At 30.8% G+C, this 22113-nt stretch overlaps 1 protein-coding gene across 1 annotated transcript; it reads right to left on the reverse strand.

Moving 5' to 3' along the window:
* Positions 1–7474: 7474 nt before the first annotated feature.
* On the reverse strand, positions 7475–11723 carry LOC113401709 (MICOS complex subunit Mic10-like). The gene is made up of 3 exons (XM_064218074.1): positions 11504–11723; positions 10789–10957; positions 7475–7561 (listed from the first exon to the last, which is right to left on the reverse strand). The coding sequence occupies exons 1-3, from the start codon at positions 11574–11576 to the stop codon at positions 7549–7551; spliced, it is 255 nt and encodes an 84-aa protein (XP_064074144.1). The 5' UTR covers positions 11577–11723; the 3' UTR covers positions 7475–7548.
* Positions 11724–22113: the final 10390 nt, after the last annotated feature.

The raw sequence follows: 22113 nt of genomic DNA on the forward strand, positions 1-22113 counted from the left end.
GGTGTACACACTACTCGACCACGGAGGTCGTCAAATAATTAAACGTCATAATTATAAAATCACGTATTCTCTGTTTATATATTTGTATTTATGTAAATGCAAAGGAATAGTACAGAAAGGGATACATTTTCCAACACGTGAAGCGTATAAAATACTTGGCCGAAATTATGAACGCTACAAACATTCATGACAAGACAGGCTTGTAATTTTTGTGATTAACAAACCGTACTGGACAATGGCACGTCGTACTAACAAATTCATACAAGCAAACAAACAATTTAAAAATCCACAATCCATACAAGCGATAACCGTTTCTATGGTCATGAAATTAAGCATCAAAATACAATGCTCCAATTTTCAACTTTGCTTAACAAGTGCAAAATTTTCTCGTAGACGTTACGTATATTTGTTTCTTCATACGAGGATCGCAATAAGCTTCTGAAAAGAATATTATTTACGACCGAGACAAGGAGGGAGGTAATATTTAGCCAAATAAAAATTTCCTACGTGCTACCGAGACGTCGACATAAATTTCCTGTAGAATGGTACTACGAGCTAATGGTAACTGTTGGTTGACAAAGAATGCTTTTAGAGATTTCTGCAGCCGTGTCTTTTAGCTGATGGATAGCATTGCGATCTTAGGTTATTGTCTGTTTCAGATTTTTATCTTGGAATAGATTTCTTATCTCAATAGTTATTTCTTTATATTAAACATATTGATATCACACATTCTATGTGTGTGTGTGTATTAAAATATTTTTCACTTTTATTTTGTAACAGCTTCGTATGGCTCGTAATGATTCTAACAACAATTCATAATGTACTCTATTAATTTGTAGCAATTACTTATTTTAAGTAAGTATCAAGTCAAGCTTTTGATCGGTACTATTTTTTGCAGGTAAACAATTTTTGGGAGCAAGATAGTCAAATTCTAAAATCAAAGTGTGATATATGATTTTTTAATTTTTACGCTTTCACGAGTTAACTATTGAACCGATGATCATGAAATTTTGTATACATATATAACATACATAACACCTGACTGTTCCCCCTACACACGTGATAGAGTCACGGTTGGAAGTTAATATGTTAATAATTAAATCATTATGTTACATAGTTAAAAGTAACAGTATATGTAGAATTGATTAAACCGGTAGCACTCCGTAATAAAATCTGTCACAGTCATAGTTAATGCACGTTACCACACATTTCGAGGGCAACATTGTTACTGCGAAATACCATCGAAAAATTAAATTACTGTTACTCGCTGTAAAAAAACTAGAAGTGACTTCAAAATTTCGTTAAGCTATATATATAGCTATAAATTGCTTTACTTTTAATACAGTTCTATAAAATCGATTTAAAAATGCTTGTAAAAGCCTTTCTAGTACACTGCCTTTGCACTTGCATGAGCTAGATATATAAAATCCCGAGGTCTTGGATTCAAACTCCAGGTTGAGCCGATATAAAGTTATTAGTATTTCTGTCGGAGCCCGGTGTCTGGAATTTGGAAGTGTGTATACGTCCGTGCTTCGGCGAGTACGTCAAACTGTTGGTACGGCGTCTGAAATCTTTCCAATCGTGTCGGATTTCTGTCCTATCAGATTATGCGAGTGTGGCATCTCTGTTTTCACACAAACTTGTACACGTATATCCTGCGCAGTTGACTTATCTCTGATTGCTGAGGCCGAAAATGGACAGGAAAACATGAAAGTTGTGTTAGTAACTCGAATCTCATCGCAGAACTTGATTGTGAAATGTCAGTAAGTGATCTTTCTGTGAGTAATAAATTAGAAAACTTTAATAATTATAACGTTTAATCAATAATCGCATCAAAATAGTCTAACACTATCAGGGAGTGAACGAGAACAAGACTTACGTACTCCGAGAAAGTTAATATTTCTTACATTGTCAGTGTCTGTGATCTGTGGTGACCACTTACCATCATGCGGCCCATTTGTCGGTCAGTTTGTCAATTTTTAATAAATAAAAATATTTATCTATCGATGGTCATGTAATTACAAAATCTAGGTGCACTTTCTAAGACAATAATGAAAATATTTTACAATATAAAATTTTATTGTATCTTAAACAGGCTCTTCCATAATACGGTGAGCGTTGTAAATTGCATTGTGCAATAAACTGCGTATAGTCAATAAAGTGTTAATAGGTTCGATGCACCGCTGTGTCACTGATAACCTGACAAATGTAGCTATCAAACACAGGTACAGACAGCATAATAATTTGCATTTATTTAAAAAAACTAATTAAAAATCTACGGCTTTACATATTAATCTCTTATACAGGTGATTTATTAAATTCTTCTGTAATAAACTATGTTGTGTATTCTTCTTACGAATTTCATACGTATGCTGAAAGAAAGAGAAAGGTAGTGTTGTATGTTGTATAAGCAAACACAAAAAAAAAAAAAAAAAAAATAAAAAAAAAAAAAAATAATCGTCTCCAGAACAGTCGGCGATCGTTCGATTTTTCTTTTAAAGCTGTCAGTTCAACCAATCGAGTAAAAAAATATGTATTCATTCATAGAAAATATACTTTCTATATGGTATCATATACTTTAAAACTGACTAGCAAAACCCACGGCTTCAAAAGCGTGGAATTCTGTTGGGGCGAAAATATTCCAATATCTAATATTTTATTTTATTTTTGTGCAAATTTGAATTATACTTACAGAGTATTTGAATTATACTTTATAATTCAAGATAGTATCAGAGGTAGTAAATAAAAAATGGTTGTTTTGGTAACTCGCAAAAAGCCATATTAACTTAAAACACACACACACACAGACACTAAAATTAATTTATCTCTATAGGCTAAATACATTTAGCGAAACCTATGTCATGTAAATTATAAAAATAAACAATAGTACTGCAATATAAAATATGAAAGTAACTCGTACAAATTAAAAAGTTCTGTGATCGTGTAATAACAAATTTTGACAAAGTGTACTTTAAATTAACTAACCTACTATAGCCAGGTATCTGAAATCTGCTTCGCTTTACTACCGTAATAAAATATTATTAGTTGACTTGTGTCGTTAATCCGCTGTGATAGTTTAGTTTAGTTGAGAATACTGACATTGTGACTACAAAATCAGTATTGTTTTTATATTTTGTACTAATATTTATGAGAAGCTAATGTCATAGCGGTAACGCTTTTTTCCAAAGATTCAAATCCTATGCGAGTTGTTTTCTTCGTCTTTGGTGATTATATTATGTTGTTATAATTAACGTTATTTTCCTGTACTTGCAGTCATAAATATTATATATATGTATTCAGAATTACAGCGAAACCTGCGAGAAACTCAGTAGATAGTCTTATCCACCAATTAACATAGACATGTTAATTAAATACAATTTAATTATTATTTGTCCCGAATGAACGGAAATAGACATTTTAATATGATCATTATAAAAAAGTAATTTAAAATAGTCACGAAGAATAGTTGGTATTAACAAACAATTGTGTGTGGTAAATTGTTATTCGAATATTATAGCTAGCTTAATGACTTCTTAAATTTCTTGGTTAATACGAGAATAGCGTGGCTATTTTTATTGGTGATGTCTACGACGTTAGTGCACTGCCACGCCCACGGATACATCCATAAAAATGGCTTATAATGGTTCCCACTATATCCAACGTTTGATACAGTATTGGAGCAAACATTTGCAATATATTCTTATAAAATCTAAAATATTTTTAACATTATTGCAATGAGTAATATTTGTAATAATTTATAAGAATGAGTACTAACAACATTGTCAATATGGTTTATTTTAAAACAGCAACTAAGCGAGTTTCTTACCGTTTTATCTCGCCTAAAGGTTGCTTTCCGAAACGGTGGTAGAGTTAAAATATTAAAGATTCAATAATGCTTTAATGTTCATTCGATTTGTAATACATATTAAATTTTTATTATATTGGACGAACATTTGATCAAAATATTTGACATTGGCTTATGTTAAGTAGCGAGGGAAAGCGGTTATCAAGCGTTTTCATCGCATTTTGATCGTCTGATATTACATAAATTACTTCGGCTATCTTTCATTGTTTCACAATATAACACGTGTCCATTAAGGGTGCGGTTATAATAAAGACTTAATGGCTAAAGATAGCAAATCACGCAAAAACTTACTTTAAATTTATATAACACCATAAAGAATAAGGTGTATATATGTATAGAGGTAATTAATATAGTAACGGTGATATTATAAGGTGAACGGATAAGAGGTTATAAGCGGAGTTAAATCAAATGTTATGTGTATCAAAATGACGTATCATCCTTCGTCGTTTTGAAGTCGTTTGTCGATATTTCACGAGTAGGATAAGAAGTGAAATCTTACAGAAACTATTGTATCAAGATGTGAGAAATTGTTATCATAATATGATTCGGAATACTATTAAATATACTCGGTAAAACATATTCAAATGATTGATATTTATCTCAATGTTTGTAATTTCACCTGATGACTTCAAAGAAGGAATAGGTCTGAACGCGCAAGGCAGAGAAGCTTGAGCTTTAGTGCACCTTTTAAGAAGTATGATGATGATTGATGGATTGATTTTGCTCTTCAATCCATTGAAGCAATTTACATTAATAAAGAAGTAACATTAAATGTATGTAAAAAGCCGAGGTGGCCCAGTGGTTAGAACACGTGCATCTTAACCGATGATTTCGAGTTCAAACCCAGGCAAGCACCACTGAATTTTCATGTGCTTAATTTGTGTTTATAATTCATCTCGTGCTCGGCGGTGAAGGAAAACCTGCATGTGTCTAATTTCAACGAAATTCTGCCCCATGTGTATACCGACCCGCATTGAAGCAGTGTGGTGGAATATGCTCCAAACCTTCTCCTAAAGGGAGAGGAGGGCTTAGCCCAGCAGTGGGAAATTTACAGGCTATTAACGGGTATGGATATAAAATTTAATCAGCTTTTTTGTGTCAAAATAATAAGCCTTTACCGCATCCGATAAAACCAAATTTAGTTATTTCATCTCCAAGATAAATATATGTTAAAAATATATATTTGTAATGATATTTTCTAAGATATTCGTGTTTTAGGAAAAACAACGAATTACTATCGTAAAAGCTAATACAATCCAAAAGAGGAAGCGAGTCTAATAAAAGTTATGCGACGGCATTTATCACAGACGCAGAAAACATCGCGAGACTTGGAATTTTCTCTTCCAAGTGATTATTTGCATGTCTGAATTTTCTTAAACTATCACGTTTGTTATAAAATTAATTAATTCTATAAATTTGCATTAATCAATCCCGTTTTCAAGTATCTAAAGTTACCTATCAGCCTGCAAATGTCCCACTACTTGGACTAAGACCTCTTTTCTCTTCTCGTCTTTTAAGAAGATTTAAACTTTATTCCATCACATTATTCTAATATGGGTTGGTGGATATACACGTAGAAGATTTTCATTCGACACACACAGGTTTCTTCAATTTTCCATCAACGTTGATTTATAAAAATATAAATAAGAAATAAATATATCTTCAAGTTTTGATGTTACCTGAATTGAATGCTGTGTTATTTGAAGTGTGTGTGTGTGTGTGTATGTTTAAATATTTAGAAATATAATAATAGATAAAAGTAAATTAGACATAAATCTGAGCTGTTCCTTTGACCGGCATTATTCGTTGATAAATCAAGTCTTCTCCTTATTTTAACCAATTACAGTGGACATCCAAAATTTAGTCCAATTGCAACAAATTAAAAAATGCAGAACTAACAAGATTTTTTACACATTAGTCGTTGTGCAACAAAGAACTATAAAGCGAGTCATATCTCAGCTAGTCCCGAGGCGATGACCTATTTTATGTCACGAACTCCAAGACTCAACTATTAACTTACGAGTTTTTATAACTGTTATAAACATTGAGACGATTTAGTGCTTAACTTTTACTAACTTAACAGTCGTATATGTTTGTTATTTAGGTAATGTTTCAAATGTAAACATTCTTAGAATAAATGACGTATTTAAATTATTTTTTTTCTTTGATATTTGCGCGTGATAATTTAATAATTAGTACACAAATTATATTTCGTTGATTGTATCAAAGATAAGGTGGAAATAATTATTTAATTATATAACTGTATGTTACGATACAGCTTAAATAAAAAAAATTATAATAAGATAAATTTCATTTCAGTGAACTTCAAAATACTTACAATTAATATTATAAAATAAAATAAAATCTTTTCACAATATTTAATTGAGTGTGTTAATTTCGTAATTATTGTAATCGTTATATATTATAATAATTGTCTTTTGTTATTATTATGTAATCAAACGGTTTATTTTTCTCCTATCGTTATACTGTTCACCTAATACTGATGGTAATATACTTCGAACTTGGGTTGCTTATAATTGTTATATATTATTTTTTAATAACTGTCAGTTACGTCTTCCTAGTATATTCCTTATATATATATGTTATGAACTTAGTTTATAATTGGTTACAAAAATCGATTGCGATTTTAGTATCATCTGCTCTTAGAGCGCTGTGTGTGCTGTAATTACTCTAACAATTAAACTTCTCTGATCAATTTGAAATTCAATAAAAGAAAAAATAGTGTTGAATATTTTTAAAAAGTACACTTCAATCGTATGCCTAAAAGTGTACATTTAATTCTTCAAATAATTAAAACCTTTTTAGTTGTTATAAAATATTAAATTTTTGTTTCGTCGACTCTATAGCTTACCTAGGCTGTATGTTGGGTGTCTGAGTCACAATATGACTCACGTTACACCTGATGACGTACGATGACCTCGTGCATGATGTAGTTTTCATCATTCTTTACTAGTATAACATTCAAATTGTTCAATTTCCACCTGATTATTATTTACGGTATATTTATTGTTTACTAAAATAATTTATATTAAAGTTACGTTTTTTTTTTAAACTTTTAAGTTGTTTTATAATAGTCTTCTTTTTTTATCACTTTATTGTGTTCATTTAAAAATATATAAATGTCTTTAATAATATATCACTCAATACATTACATAATTATTATATAAAATAATTGGTTAGTAACACATAATAATTACTCAATAAAATATTGTATATGTAGTTAAAGTGAAAAGTTACGCTTGATGTTCAGACTGGGTACATTTTGTTTGTATTTTATACCTGCGCCATTTAATTGGAGGAAAAATATTTCACTAATTTTCTTACGAATTGTTTTCAGAATAATCTACTTTGCGATCGGGTTTTGCTTTTAAATTAAAAAAATATAACTTAAAAAGTGCTTAAAAGATGTATATCTTGATTTCGACTTTGAACTACCTACCCATACTACATGGATATTTAGAAACATTGGAGCATTGCACAATGAAGATAAAGCCTTAGTCTAGTAAAATAATTAAAAAAAACATTTTTTAATAATTTTTACTAGGCAAATAAAATACATTTTTTTTTTAATTTAGAGTTATAATAATTATTTTATATATATACAAATGAAAATTTCGTACAATTTTTTTTTGAACGAGATTTTGATAAGCGCTTCAACTGAGTCACGGTTGCTTTCTGTAACAAAGAAAGTTAAGTTAAACTTAATATAATGCTATGTTTACTCTTAGTATCTGGAAAGTAAATAACTTGTTCTAACTTAATTACTAGTTACTATGAAGAAGTATTGTTAGAGAGCAAAACGTTACTAAATAATTTTGATCACAGTAGTCGATAGGACCTATTGAATTAACATTTTTGTATAAAACACTTAACAGTAAGAGGTGAATCTAATTACTATCCAGAATAAAATTTAATGCTCCCGTTGTAGTTTCACTAAAACCGGTAAACCAGTAAGACCTTTTCAAACTGCTCTAAGAGGCACCTTAGTCTATACTGGTGAGTATACCTCCAGTATCTCGTTTATGCAAAGTATTGAATGGTATAGTGACTTTTTGGATCTATTTGGTGACTTTTCAATTAAGTTTTGCACGAAATTTTTATCTAAATCATTTTTTGGAATTTTTTTTTACCCAGCCTAAAAAATCATAAGTCAATGTGTTATAATAATTATAAGTTATTTCTCGTTTTGTTTTACATAAGGTTCACCTTAATAAATAATATAATCTAGTTCTATGTTATAAGAAAATGTATCAATATTTTCTTGGTATAATTACATTGATGAATCGAAATAAATTAAAGATAACTTTCATACACAAATATACTCAAATACACACATATTACACACACACACACATACACACACACATATTACATACACACAACATTAAAAATACAAACTAATATTTCAACCATTCTAGGTTTTTTTTTATTGAAAATAGGTAGACACTAGTGGGCTGTCTTATGGTAAGAGTCACGACCGCCCATTGATTTTGGCGTCATTTTAACCATTTCTTACAACAAATCACCTTTATGCTAATAGGGAAATAAGTTGTTCTTTGTGCCTACAACAACTCTGGCTCACACATCCTATAAACCAGAAAACAACAATACCAAATATTGCTGATTGATTTAATAATGGGTAGTTTGATAATGATCTGACGAGCTGACACAAAATCCTTCCAACAAGCAAACCTCATATATCATAAGCATTCCTTAGTACAATGGTACATGAAAATTATTATCAAGATTAATAACATTATTTTTATATACAACGAACAACAGTTTATATTAAATAATAACATTATCCGTCAAAAACAAAAATCCATAAAACTCCAAAAGGATTCGTTTGTAAAAAAAAAAGCATGAAAAAGAGATAATTTAACTTTGCCTGCGGACATATTGCCTCTCGATCGAAACCAGATCTCCAATTGAAAGCAATACCCGTATGTAATTGACATTTTTATCCAGAATAAAACGACTGTTACGTATTCGGGTCACTTTAAAGTTCCGACTGTATGAGTCACAAACAAAGCGCCGAAGCACGAACCAAATAAAAAGTTTGAAAATGAAATAACAAGTGACGATTTACCGACTGACCAATTTAATGTTATATACGATACTAACAAATTTGAACTTTAACACGAAGGGGTAAGACATAAAAATGAAGTAGGAAACGTTAAAAATCAAGTAGAAAAAAGCACTGTGGGTGGTAACATCAGTAGAGGCGAAACGTTTGCAAACACTAACCGATTTAACATAATAAAAGAAAAAGAAGCCGATGCCGCTCGAAACAAAGAGCTTCAAACTTTAAAAGCTTGAATAGCACGGGATGCAAGAGTAAGTGACCTTTATATTAAGCACAAAGCATTAAAAGCAGGGAAGTGTCCCGCTGGGTGCGAAGAAATTCACATAACGTCTTCACCGCTGACCAGACGATTCTTAAAGGATTTGTTAGGGCTGTCTACTGTTCTGTTGATGGTATTATAGCTTTGGTAGACTAAACAAAGGGAAGTGACTTAATTGGTCATACTTTTTGTGTTTCTATTAAGTAATTTATAAGGGATATTTTGGCACGATAACGATCGCTTTAAATTTCTTTTATTGTAAAGAATTAGTTGAAATTATTTCGTTTAGTGTTTAATGTTAGATATATATTTCTTATTTGTTAGTCAAAGCAATAAATTTAATTGAATAAGTTAGTATAGTTTAGATATGAAGTTTTATTTAAAATATAAATATAATACGTGTTAGTATTTATGTTACACAGCAACGGAATACACGATCGACGTATTTATTTTTGCAAAATATACTAGATGAATCAAATAATTTGTATCCAAGATAACTAAATATCACATTTGCTAAATACAAAACCATTACTTGGATTTCATATGAATTGTGAACAAAATATTTCATACTAGTAGCACGCGACATCGCTCGCGTCTTAGGGACTGAAATTAATATTGTGCTAAGTATAAAAGGTATCCTAAATTCTTGCATGCTTCATTCAAAATTTCATCATATTCGGTTCCGTGGTGTCTTCCGTTCCGTACTTTCGGATTTATAATATTAATATAGATTATTATTGTATTTCTGGTTGAACATTAAGAGTTCATAATAAATATTTCTACATGGTACTACTGAATTTACAAACAGTGCCAACCTTATTCAAAATACACAACGACCGATATTTATTTCAACTCATTTGCACAACACAATGACTCTTTAAACTTTACCGATTTCTTTAACATCTTTCGTGTAATTTACAGCTCTTACATTGTCGGTTACTATTTTTAAATAGTCAAAAACAACAACCTTAGTAGCCCCGTTTGCCGTTTTTATGGACATAATTATTTTCTTTCCTATTGTCTGGTATAGAATTGTCGTCAGTTAAACTAATTGTGTCTTTTGAAGTGTGGACAGTAAACAGGAGATCATTGTGTAGGTTACGATCGATAGCTTCTTTAAAAGGATAACTGACAAAATGTGAATGGTCGTTTGCTAAAATATTTAACGTTGCATTAAAATTGAAATATAATGTTACTTGATTAATTGTTGAATTTTTTGGACAATTTAATTTCAAAACTTAATAGATGTGTTGTAGTAACTTTACCATCTACAAAAACATATGACATTTTTGTTATTAAAAATAAAATGCGTTTTTTTTTTGTTTATATAAATAACAATACCGAAGACAAATATATCATACTAGAGTATTATGAATATTATATTATGGTATATTGGAAATTACTCAATACGGCTTAAAGTAAAAGTTAGTAGTAAAATATTAACTTTATACAGAACTTAATTAAAATCCTGAAAAATTAATAGATGAGATTTAAAAACTTCGCTCGAACAAAAACAATATTTAAATAGATTACTTTAGTTACACAGTAATTACTTACTTTATGACACAACTCTTAGGATCCATAGCTAGCAAATAGTTGTTTAGGCTGTTTTCACAGTTACTATACGCCATTCCAAATCCTAGTCCACCACCTATGAACATAGGCCATCTCCTGTAACCGCGTAGAAAGAACCCTCCCAACATACTGCCAATAAGAAGACCAGTAGCTGGAAATAAGTTTTGATATTTTTTAGAAAATTTTTAAATAACAAAACTCAAATCTAAATTAAAAAATTAAATTAGATACGGACAGAATATAAATTACAAAAACACACATTGTCCTGTGGTATTACAAAAATGCTGACACTATGACCTCTCTGAACCACAAGGCTCAGTTTTTGAGCTAAGTAAGCGCCACCTATAGCGTCACCAGAACTGTGGACCATTTTTTTAAAAAGGTCTTTTGTGGTGTTAGTATCTGACGACAACGGACCTAAAATTTAAAACCGTGCCTCGCAAATTCATACTCGTGAGTATTTGATGAGTATAATAATGTTTGAATTCCTTATTGCTTGGTTTGATAACTCGTTGATCTAATGACTCAATTATATGGTCAACCCCGGTATCCTGGGTTACCAACCTAGAAGCTGGCATGCTTTTCATGAGAAAAGATAGAAAAGTAAGAAATTCCATGATTTGCACTGGACTGCATCATAATATCATATGTTCGTACCAATCGGCTGTCTCGGTTCGTTTGTCCATTAAAATCTTACCTATTTTAAGGCCGAAATCCACAAAGCAAGCTGTATATCTCTCATCAAAGTCTCTGTTATCTGGCTTAGGCATTTCTAACAGACAATGACGTAGAGAAGATACGATTTGTAAAAATAAACATGTCACTAAAAGTGAAGGAAAAAATTAAATATAACTTGTTACAGTTATATATTTTGGAATATATAAGAACAAATTTATAACGTATCGATCACAAAACAATTTGTCATTTATACATTTTTGACATTTTCTGTCTTTGAATTTTTGTTCCGTTATAATATTATTATATAAATAAGTATCTATATCATGTTTTAATCACATTTTTCATTCAAAAACAATTAAGTATTAATTTGTAATCTAGATTCTTTACTGGAAGAGCATTCCAATTCTAAACAGGTCAAAGTATTTTCGCTGGCAAAACACTTTTGACGTCTTCTCTATTTAATAGGCAAGGTCCTTCATTTGTGTTTATAATTCATTTCGTGCTCGGCGGTGAAGAAAAACATCGTGAGGAAACCTGCATGTGTCTAATTTCAACGTAATTCTGCCACATGTGTATTCCACCAACCCGTATTGGAGCAGCGAGGTGGAATATGCTCCAAACCTTGTCCTCAATGGGAGAGGAGGCCTTAGCCCAGCAGTGGGAAATTTACAGGCTGCTAATGTAATGTAAAATGTAATCTAATATACGTTGCTTAATATCAATTGCACAATCATTGTTTTTCATTATGGTGCATTGTATTGAAATACTTAATTGAAATGTACAAATGATCAAAAATACTATGGAATTTCTATATCAAAATTATGTATTATTTTTATGAATTGTATGACTTACATCGGTTACTCGCTAAAATTTCGAACTGAAAAATATTTTCAACTACGTTTTATATATCGTTCTGACGAGATCTTTTTATAACAAAATCTCTTTGTCTCAAACTATCAGTTCGTACAAGTTCATAAAAACGAACTTACAAAATCTTATCGACAATGAATTTAGCGAGTAGTATTGCGCTAATTAAGGAGTCAATTGAATTTAGCTCCTACAGATTAAACCAGTAGCTTAAGCAGATTATCTGTGCCGGACATTAATTAATAATATCATTAATTTAGATAATTAATAATTACAATCAATTGGTACGCCCTCTGCATGTAATTAGAATTAAATTGATCAAGTTATAACTTGCATTGTTATCAAAAAAATTTTTAGAAATATGTATAATTAATTACCAATTGGTTCAACTGATTGGACGTGGTCTTTTCTAAATAAAGACGACGAGTTCAAATCTTTGCAAGTACTAATGACTTTTATGTGTTTAAATTTCATATTATGATCGGATTTGGAGGATAATAATGGGAGGGAACGTACCTACTTGTGTAAAATGCCCGGTGTAGAGCAGAATAGTGGATTAAGCTACTTGGTGGTAGTGTTAGATGCAAACCCGTCCGCGTAGGTACAACCTGCTCATCATATATTGTATCGCGAAACAGCAATATTTTTGTGTTCCGACTGGAAGAATGAGTGGGCCAGTGTAACTACAGGCTTAAGGGATATTACATAACTTGGTTCCAAAGGTTGGTGGTGCATCGATGATGTCAGGGATGGTTAATACTACTTACTTTAAATGTCTAGGTTAATCACCTATCCTTACCATCAGGTGGCCCATATGCCTGTCAGCCTACCTATATATATATATATTAATTAAAAGTCTACTTCCTGTGTAGTATATAAGACAACTAATCATAAATTAAAAAATCTAAAAACTGACTGTGTTGAAACATATATATTATTGTATAATATAAATTATATATTTTCACAGAGCAATTATTAGTACTGTCATATTATTAAAATAATAGTTTTGTTATTAATTTTTGAACACGAAAGGTGTCTTTACTCCAACGGTAGAAAATTCGGAAGATGTTGAAGATTTCTTAAGTGTAAATTTAAAACGCCTACATTATGAACTGAGCGTTTGAAGTCGATTTCCATCTTGCCCGCCTGTATATTTTAGGCGTCGTGATTTTACGATACGATTACTTTGAAGAAAGGGATCCTCTTAAATTGTTGGACTTAAAATTAACACAATAAATATTTAGACGTGTTAATATCTTATACGTTATTTCCAGTTTTTTTTTATAGCAATTTCTTTGCTTTGTCTTTTGCGGGTTCTTCTCGGTTAAATCTACATTAGAAGTGGTTTTAATGTATTAGTTTTTAATTGTTTTCTTGAAGCTGGATAGAAACTCAATTTGAATTGATTTCATTTGTTAAAAGAAACATTAACTGTCAGTTTTAAGGCCTTATAAATAAATATTCTTATCTAAATATAAATATTCTTTATAGGTTCAAAAAATAAATGAATATACACCTATATTGTATGTAAATCAACGAATACTAAGTCCACGCTTCTTTATCGTGAATATAATCTTGTATTGAGTAAAATGCCAAGTTAAAATTAAAACATACGCAATGACATAACCCACGCCATACGCAGAAGCTGCACAGCGATTACTAATTTGCCACTAGACTCCCTAATTCCACTAACTAAGCAGACGTATGCCAATTTAAACCAAATCGATCTAGACTAAGCTAGTAATAGACAAAGGATTACAAACTGTAGGCCTAATCATAGGGACAGATCATAATTCTATCTGCATGTCTTATCAAAGCGGTTTGATTGACTTTGATTTAGCTTTGGTACACAACACCGTCTAATAACGACAGTTGTGTTTATATATAAACACACTTTATATTCGTATGTTCTTAATTTAAAATGTTTTTTTTTTTAAAATCATATTGGCATCAGAAATAATTTATCATACCTAATGTATTATCATCTATACTAATATAGAGGTATAATTTGTTTGTTTGGATGTAAGGAGTAATCTCTGAAATTAATGATCCAATTAAATTTTTCTTAATAAGCTACATTATTTCTAAAGGTTATAGGTTATAATTTATATGCATATCTTATCATTGATCTATATTAATCCCGTGTGGAGCCGGGATAGGTCGCTAGTTATATATATAGTAAGTGATAATAATATGTGCCCACGGTGCTTCAATTTGAAGTTTTCAGCGTTTTTGTTTTAGTCTTTCTTGTGAGAGTTAAGTTGAGTTAATCTTGCATGCTTAACATATAGTGATATTTGATACTAGGATTTAAAAATAAATTCAACAAGCATTGGTCTGAAATTTGCACAAATTTCTTTACCAAATTGTAATAGTTTCTGTAACGTGACAATATTTTTAGCGTGTTTAAAAATAAAAAATAAAATCTTTATTTGATACAAAACAGGTATTCAAGACATAAATAATTGAATCAATCAATTTATTAAAACAAGACAAAAACGAAAATAAAAACATCACTATTAACATGTAAAAAACAGTGAGTTGACTGCTGAATACCCATTTTTAGTTTTCGCAAATTTTCTCATCAGTTACGCTGATTTGCTATCCGAACGAAACATAACACGCTGTACGTATATGTCGAAAGAGGTATTAAAAATAGTTTTATAAATATCCTTCGTAAATTCAGATGAAACGATCAAAACCACCTTCGTTTTAATTTAGCGAAATTGGTTTTACGCAACTTCTTATTAAACATTAACTTTCAATTCACGTGTGGTTTAACCCTTTCTGGACGAGGAATTTTTCATTTGGCGACTCAATTGTAATTAAAAGGGGGTGGATCTTTATGATATTTTAAACGTAAAGCTATTTGTCTCCTATAACATATACTATAGAAAAGTAACTTGACGTGTAATTTCAGGAAATCAAAAGAATTTCAATAATTAATAAAATAAGGCACTAATGAGGTACTTATGAAATTATATTAATTTAATTTACAGCATACGATATGATGAATATCAATTATTATAATTGTTACTGATGTTACTTAATCAATTAAAATATTTAAATCAATTAATCCCGCTTTCATTTAAATTTCATGTGAAAATGAAATGTCTTTTACATAACAAACAAACACTGATTCCTATATATCTAACAATTGAAAAAGGCGTTACTTCAATACGAACTTTCATCCCCAATTTCACTCTCTTGGGTGATGAATTGTCAGAAACGCGTTAATAGCTATCTTTTACTTATAAATAGAAGCAATAACGGTTATTTCCACATTTCTAACTTCCGTACAAACTTACATCCTAATTTTCATATTCTTAGGTGATTAATTAAAAAATCTTTAAAAATTGTCTTAAACATAAGCTTAAATATCGTTTTCCATATCTCTAATAAAGAAGTGACGAATTTCCATAGAAACTTTCATTCCCCTTTTAAAAATGTACGCATAGGGTATAATTTTCTAAAATAGTTTTTTAGTAATGTTATGACAAGAGTTTGGTAAGGAGTCCCTGTGTAAAGTTTATCCTTTGGGACCCACCGGCTTAGGCTGTGACTTGTATGCTATACAATAATACCTATATTATTAATTTTTTATGCTTTATAAATATAGCTTGTGACAATTTTGCATAATTTTTATGTTGCTTATGATAGTTTTAGATTTATATTCTTTTATATAGTTTTTTTTTTAACTACATATTAATAATCTTGTTTCAACGTTATTTTAAAAATTCAATATTCATTTACAATTATATAATTATAGGACTTTTGCTACCAATCAAAATTTGAATTAAAAAATATATTTTAAGATTTAAAAATGGAACAAGAGTGTCGGACTCGCGAAACTCAATGTATTCAAAATATTTAGCAAAGACGGTCGTCAAACAAAAATAAATATTTTTTGTTTTTATTTCGAAAATGTTTATGATTTTAAAACGTCTTAAAGAGCTTATGATCTCCCTAATGTCTCAATATTGTTTTTTATCATTAAAGGGCCATCAATATAATACGCTAATTGTTAATTTCGCTTTAAGCTATTTGCTTCAGACGTATTTCAATGCATTAGTCGTTTAAGGGATGACGCTGAGGGCGTTTTTAGATTTGCATCATCAAAGGTTGCTTAATCTATTACGACTTTGAAGATAAGTTAAACATTTATAGTAATTGTAAATATAATTTATTATAAATAGTATTAAATGATTATGTTAACACTTTGCAAAATGTGATACAAAATTTGTTGATGTGTAAAAATTGATGTTGAATTATTTATTTATATTATATATTTATTTATGATACACTTGTAAGTGGTCACCACCGCACATTAGCGCTGTAAAACATATTAACCATTCCTTATATCGCTACAGCACCACCTACCATTCGAACTAACATGTTAAGTTCCTTGTGCGTGGAGATATACTGGCTCACCCATCCTTCAAACTAGCACACAACAATTCCATAGTGGTACGTTTTTTTGCACCTCAAGGTGGCTTTCAGAAGTAGACTGTCTATCAAGATAACAAGGTACACAAGCAATTGTGTGGCATCCCAGAATGACGTGGAGGATACCGCTTGTATTTAGTGGGTAGTCGAACACTCGGCCACGTGTCTCCGCTCAGCATAAAATACCTTATCAGCAAGAAAAAACGACACGTTTGTACCTATATGTGAATACCTCGTAGTGCAAACATATGCCTTACAAAAGTACTCTTTATTGACTGAAGGAGCCGTAAAGATCTTTCTCCTTATACTTTTAAATTATTTAGGGTCATATAAAATACTTTAATTACATCATAGCTACTAATTGCGCATTGACAATCAAGACTGGCATAATATGTGAAAATTAGGTCTGTTAAAATTGTGTGGAAGTGGAAAGTAAATGTATGGAGCCAGTCTTTCAACAAGTACGACGACCTCCAACTGCAGCAAAGTTCTGCTGATTTTTAGTAAATAAGAAAAATTGTAAACCGCCACACCTAACTACAACTAAAAAGTGAGAAGGGCGCGGGCGACCTTGGGCTGATGATGTTCAATTAAAAAAAAAAAACAATAGTGCGCTAACTGTAAGTAGTCTTTATGTGGTCGTGAGTTACTTGCAAACTTATTTCGGAAGTATGGATATTAATAATAATAAAGTTAACCTCATATTCGGTTACTTAAATATAACGATGTGGTAGTTCGGTTAGAGGAAGTCGTTTATCCCAAAACAATAATTAGTTTTGTCACCGCACCCAACTCATTCGCATTTCAGAGTAGATTTAAACAGAGGCGACTGGTTCATAAATACTCGTATCAAAAAAATTCTTAAAAATACCTCAATTTGAGAGTAACATTTCTCTGACTTTTGTATTCTAGTGTTTTTGTTTACGGGAACCATACACATTTAAATTTGTATATCACATTTCTTAACATAACAACATCGTTAAACGGAAATGTAAAATAAAATTAAACAAAAAAATATTTTACCGAAATACAATTTAAAAAATAGGCTTTTGGTATTGTACGATTAATATATTTTTACCTTTTTTAATTAATTTTACCTACCTGGTGCATTTCTAGATATATTTTGTTTAGTACAATAGTTTTGTTTTAAAACAGTTATTTAAACCTATTACAAAGACGCAAAACCCATGATATATGTAAGTAATATAATTTTCAAAATAATATTTTAACCATGCTATGATATATAATACATTCTAGATCTAATAAAGAATACAACAAATCCATAAAAAAACTACTCAAAGACGAGGAAATTAAAAATGACGTGGACACACAATTAATAGACAAAAAAACTTACAAACAATTTAATTATTCTTTATTTCTCTAAACAAAGGGTTACCTATGCTAGAATATACATATATGTTAATATTATCACGTGCTTACAATTATACGGAAGATTTAATTCCACGGTTCTGAAAACGAAATCTCAACAAAGAGTTCTAAATTAAGATCTTCGGTAAATGCACGATGTCACGTGATTAATTGATGAGGGCGCGCACAGTGGGTCATTAACGGAATATGTTGACATAATTTTAAGTGTACGTTATTTTTCTCAAATGAAAACAAATGAAAAGACATCTATTATTATATTTGAATAATGCTTGGTTCCTTATTTAATGACAGTTAACTGTACATTTTTTTTTTAAATATTTTTTTAAGGCACAAATATTTACGACCTTGCATTTAACGAGGGGTTTTTAATTGGGATCACTCAGTCGAGCGTAAGTGCTAGCGAAGAGCGAAACCGTAACCGTTTCTCACATACGTATACGACACTGTAACGGTGTCGGATACGTATGTGAAAAAGCTCCTACAGCATCCCTGAGCCCACGTTGCAGGACACGGGTATCTCTTTCCGAGATTTTCAAGACACTAACTGAAGAAGGAGTATTCTTCAGTAACAGAGACTGACAGACAGAGCATTTAATTATCGCATTAGGCACTTTTCGTTTTACATTTCATTTAGGAACGCAGATTCTCCTACTAATAATAATAATAAAATAGTAGTTATACTTATTACTAATATAAAATATATTAAGGTATTGATAATTTGTAACGTAAACAAACTGAGAGAAGTGTTTCCATTCTTAATATAAACTACAATATGAAATTAGTCATGTTGAAATCGTACTATGAATTCCGAAAGAATGTCACGTGATTAATCACTGCGGGAGAGCGAGTGGGTTATTTAAAGAAAATATTGCGTTAAGTTTATGACGGAATAGCTCAACGGTATATCGGCTGTCCTATGAAGTGAGGGTCGTAGAATCGATGCTGCCCCAATGACGATAGCGGTTGCTAGGCGTACTAGCACAAGCTTCGTGCTTAATTTGAAGGGAATATGGAAATATCAGTAATTCCTTAAATATTGCTAAGTCATTTTTTGAGGAATTGTTGCTGAAAAGCTCTGAGCTTATATATATATATATAAAGTCTAGATATACTATACTAGATGAACTATGAACATGATGCTTAGGATTGACATATTATATGTACTGAATCGGCCAACGAAACGGTTGATATAAATTTCGAACAAAATATAAATTAAATTAAATTATTTTAATCACTAATTTTAAAATTTCATAAATTATAATAATGAAAAAAATAATAAAGTATAATTCATATTACCAAATTCTAAACGTCATATCGTGAATACATTTGAAATGTTATATAAAAATAACGTTATTTTAACGTTAAAAGTTTTCATCATTAAATAGTTTTTGAAAGAGCATAAACTGTCAATGTAATTAGCGTTATATTTTCAATGAAAAAACTAACTGTACCATAAAGCTACCGTGAGCCTGAGAGCGCTTCATGTGAAGTCGCGTATTTCCCTATGAGCTTAATCAGGTCGCGTAGCTTGCTTATTTATATACATCACTTGACCTCAATTAGAGTATTTCTGTAACTGTGTCACACTTACACACAATAGAAATACGTTTGCTATTAAGGAGACATGAAAATAAATTAAAAATACACGTATTATGATAAAGTTATACCGTGAACTGGATTTTTGTAGGTATTCTTGTAAGTGTGGGTCTCACTGAATTACAGGCACTCACTGAATTTTCATGCGCTTAATTTGCGTTTAATTCATCTTGTGTTCGGTGGTGATGGGAAACATCGTGAGGAAACCTGAATTTATCTAATGCTAATGAAATTCTACCACATGAGTACCACCAACTCCTATTGGAGCAGAGTTGTGGAATAAGCTCCAAATATTCAAAAAGGAACAGAGGGACATTCATAGGTTTTTACTTTTTTTAGAAGTGTGTTTGGTTCGTTGCTATAGTGGCTAGCTTATAAGGCTTCAGATCCTGAAGTCCTGCGCTCGAACCCCAGGTCAGGTCAATAAGAAATTGTTGTTTTCATTTACGAAATCTTCAGTATCAGCTCGAAGTTTAAAATTTGGCACTGTCGTCAGAATCGAAAAAAAAAAATGATCCTATGTTTGCACATACACTTAGGCACGGAATATAATATCTTGCGCCATTGACTAAAGCCGTGATCTAAATCGACCAGGACATGATTATCATCATCAAGAAAATGTATAGATTTTTTGATCTGGCTAAACATTTGAGGCTCATTGGTCGATGTCTGATGAACGTGATGGTCGTCATCGGCGTTTTGGAAACTATGTATAGTTTGGATTATTGTTTTTATTTTTAAAACATTATGTAATTTATTTTATTTTTGATTAATAATTCTAGAAATCATGAAACTGTCTACGAAAGAAAATAAGATTGTTAGGGTTTGCTTGTCATCGATAAAGTCTAGAACTACTGAACTAATTTTAATAATATCATTTGAAAGTTAATTTATTCAGTCCTACCATAAGTCATATTTTGTAAGTATAATTTAAATATGCATTATTATTAAAAAAAATAACTTTAACATGGTACGGAGGCAGACTTAGGAGGATTTGCGTCACAAAACTAATGCTATGTGGGCGACGTCGCGAATGCAACTAGTACACATCAAAAAGTAATCTAACAGCCAGTAAGTGTCTCATAGCTGACCTTATTTCTTTGAGAAGTTTTTAAGTTTATTCCAGAACGCTTCAATGCGAGTTGACGAGTATGTAGCTCAGATTTTCATCCATTTCATTGAGATTAATTAAAAACACAAATTAAGCCAAGAAAATTTAGTGGTGCTTCCCTGAGTATGAACCCTTTGATTAAGATTCATGTATTCCAATCACTGCGCTATCTTAATCCGTCTATATATCAACTTAAATCTGTGTTTTTGTGTTAATATATCCCTATTATACAAAAATAACAGCAAAGTCTATAATTCAATAAAATTAACGTATTTTTATTGTTTACGCAATGATCGCGTTACGCAATAACCATAGTCATAATCATAACCGCCCAGTGGGCACACTATAATAATTACTGGACAAAATAATAAACGAGATATCGTAAAGGAAACCGCGTGTGAATCGACGACACCTGTGTCGTGGGGAGATTGCCACAGAGCTATACGCTTTAGAGTACTTTTTTTTATTTAAAAAGACGTATTATGAAGGTTCGCTTCAATCATTATATTTGAATACTTTACTGTATTATGTCTTTCAATACGATTTATTGTCTTGTTGAATTTTAAAGTTTCGCATATTGATTGATCTTAGTTATAATAGTTATCTTTGTGTATTGTTCACCGCGCTTTTTAACTGTATTCTACCGCCAATTTTCAAAAAAAATATTGTAGTGAACAAAGTAGGTACAAGAGACTGCTAGTATGCCTTGAAGGAGTAGGTAATATTAATTAAATTACCAATACGGGTAGGTAGGTAGTTATTCACTAAGCGGCTCATTTGCCTGCCCTCTTAGTTTAAATAAGAAAAAATACAGCGAAATAATCCGTCACGTTGATTCGTTTAAATATTACTTAAGGGATCTTAATAGAATTATTAAATCAACATAACGACAAAATATTTACGAATACAAAAAAATAATGTATTAAAAAAAAAAACATATCTAAAGTTTCATAGTCCTCGCTCAGTGTTCAATAATGAGGCATCACGGACAAAAAATACACAGGAAACACGGCCGAAACGTGACAAACGAAATTTCTTAGCGATTTCTCATTACACCCCTCCACACAATAAACCATTTGATTTGTGTAATCAAATGCGGGCATTCAAATTAATTAGTTTGTTACGCACCTGAGCGTTTACACTTTTGTATTATATAACACACAAGTTTAATTTGACCTGCGATGTACAAACGTTTCAAACGATTTTGTTAATTATTACCC

Source organism: Vanessa tameamea, chromosome 20 (genome assembly GCF_037043105.1).
Source record: "Vanessa tameamea isolate UH-Manoa-2023 chromosome 20, ilVanTame1 primary haplotype, whole genome shotgun sequence".
Lineage (NCBI taxonomy): Eukaryota > Metazoa > Arthropoda > Insecta > Lepidoptera > Nymphalidae > Vanessa > Vanessa tameamea.

Coding starts and splice junctions, on each gene's coding strand:
- LOC113401709 (XM_064218074.1), bottom strand. CDS start 11,576: ATGCCTAAGCCAGATAACAGAGACTTTGATGAGAGATATACAGCTTGC. Junction 10,958..11,503: donor GGATTTCGGCCTTAAAATAG/GTAAGATTTTAA, acceptor ACTTATTTCCAG/CTACTGGTCTTCTTATTGGC.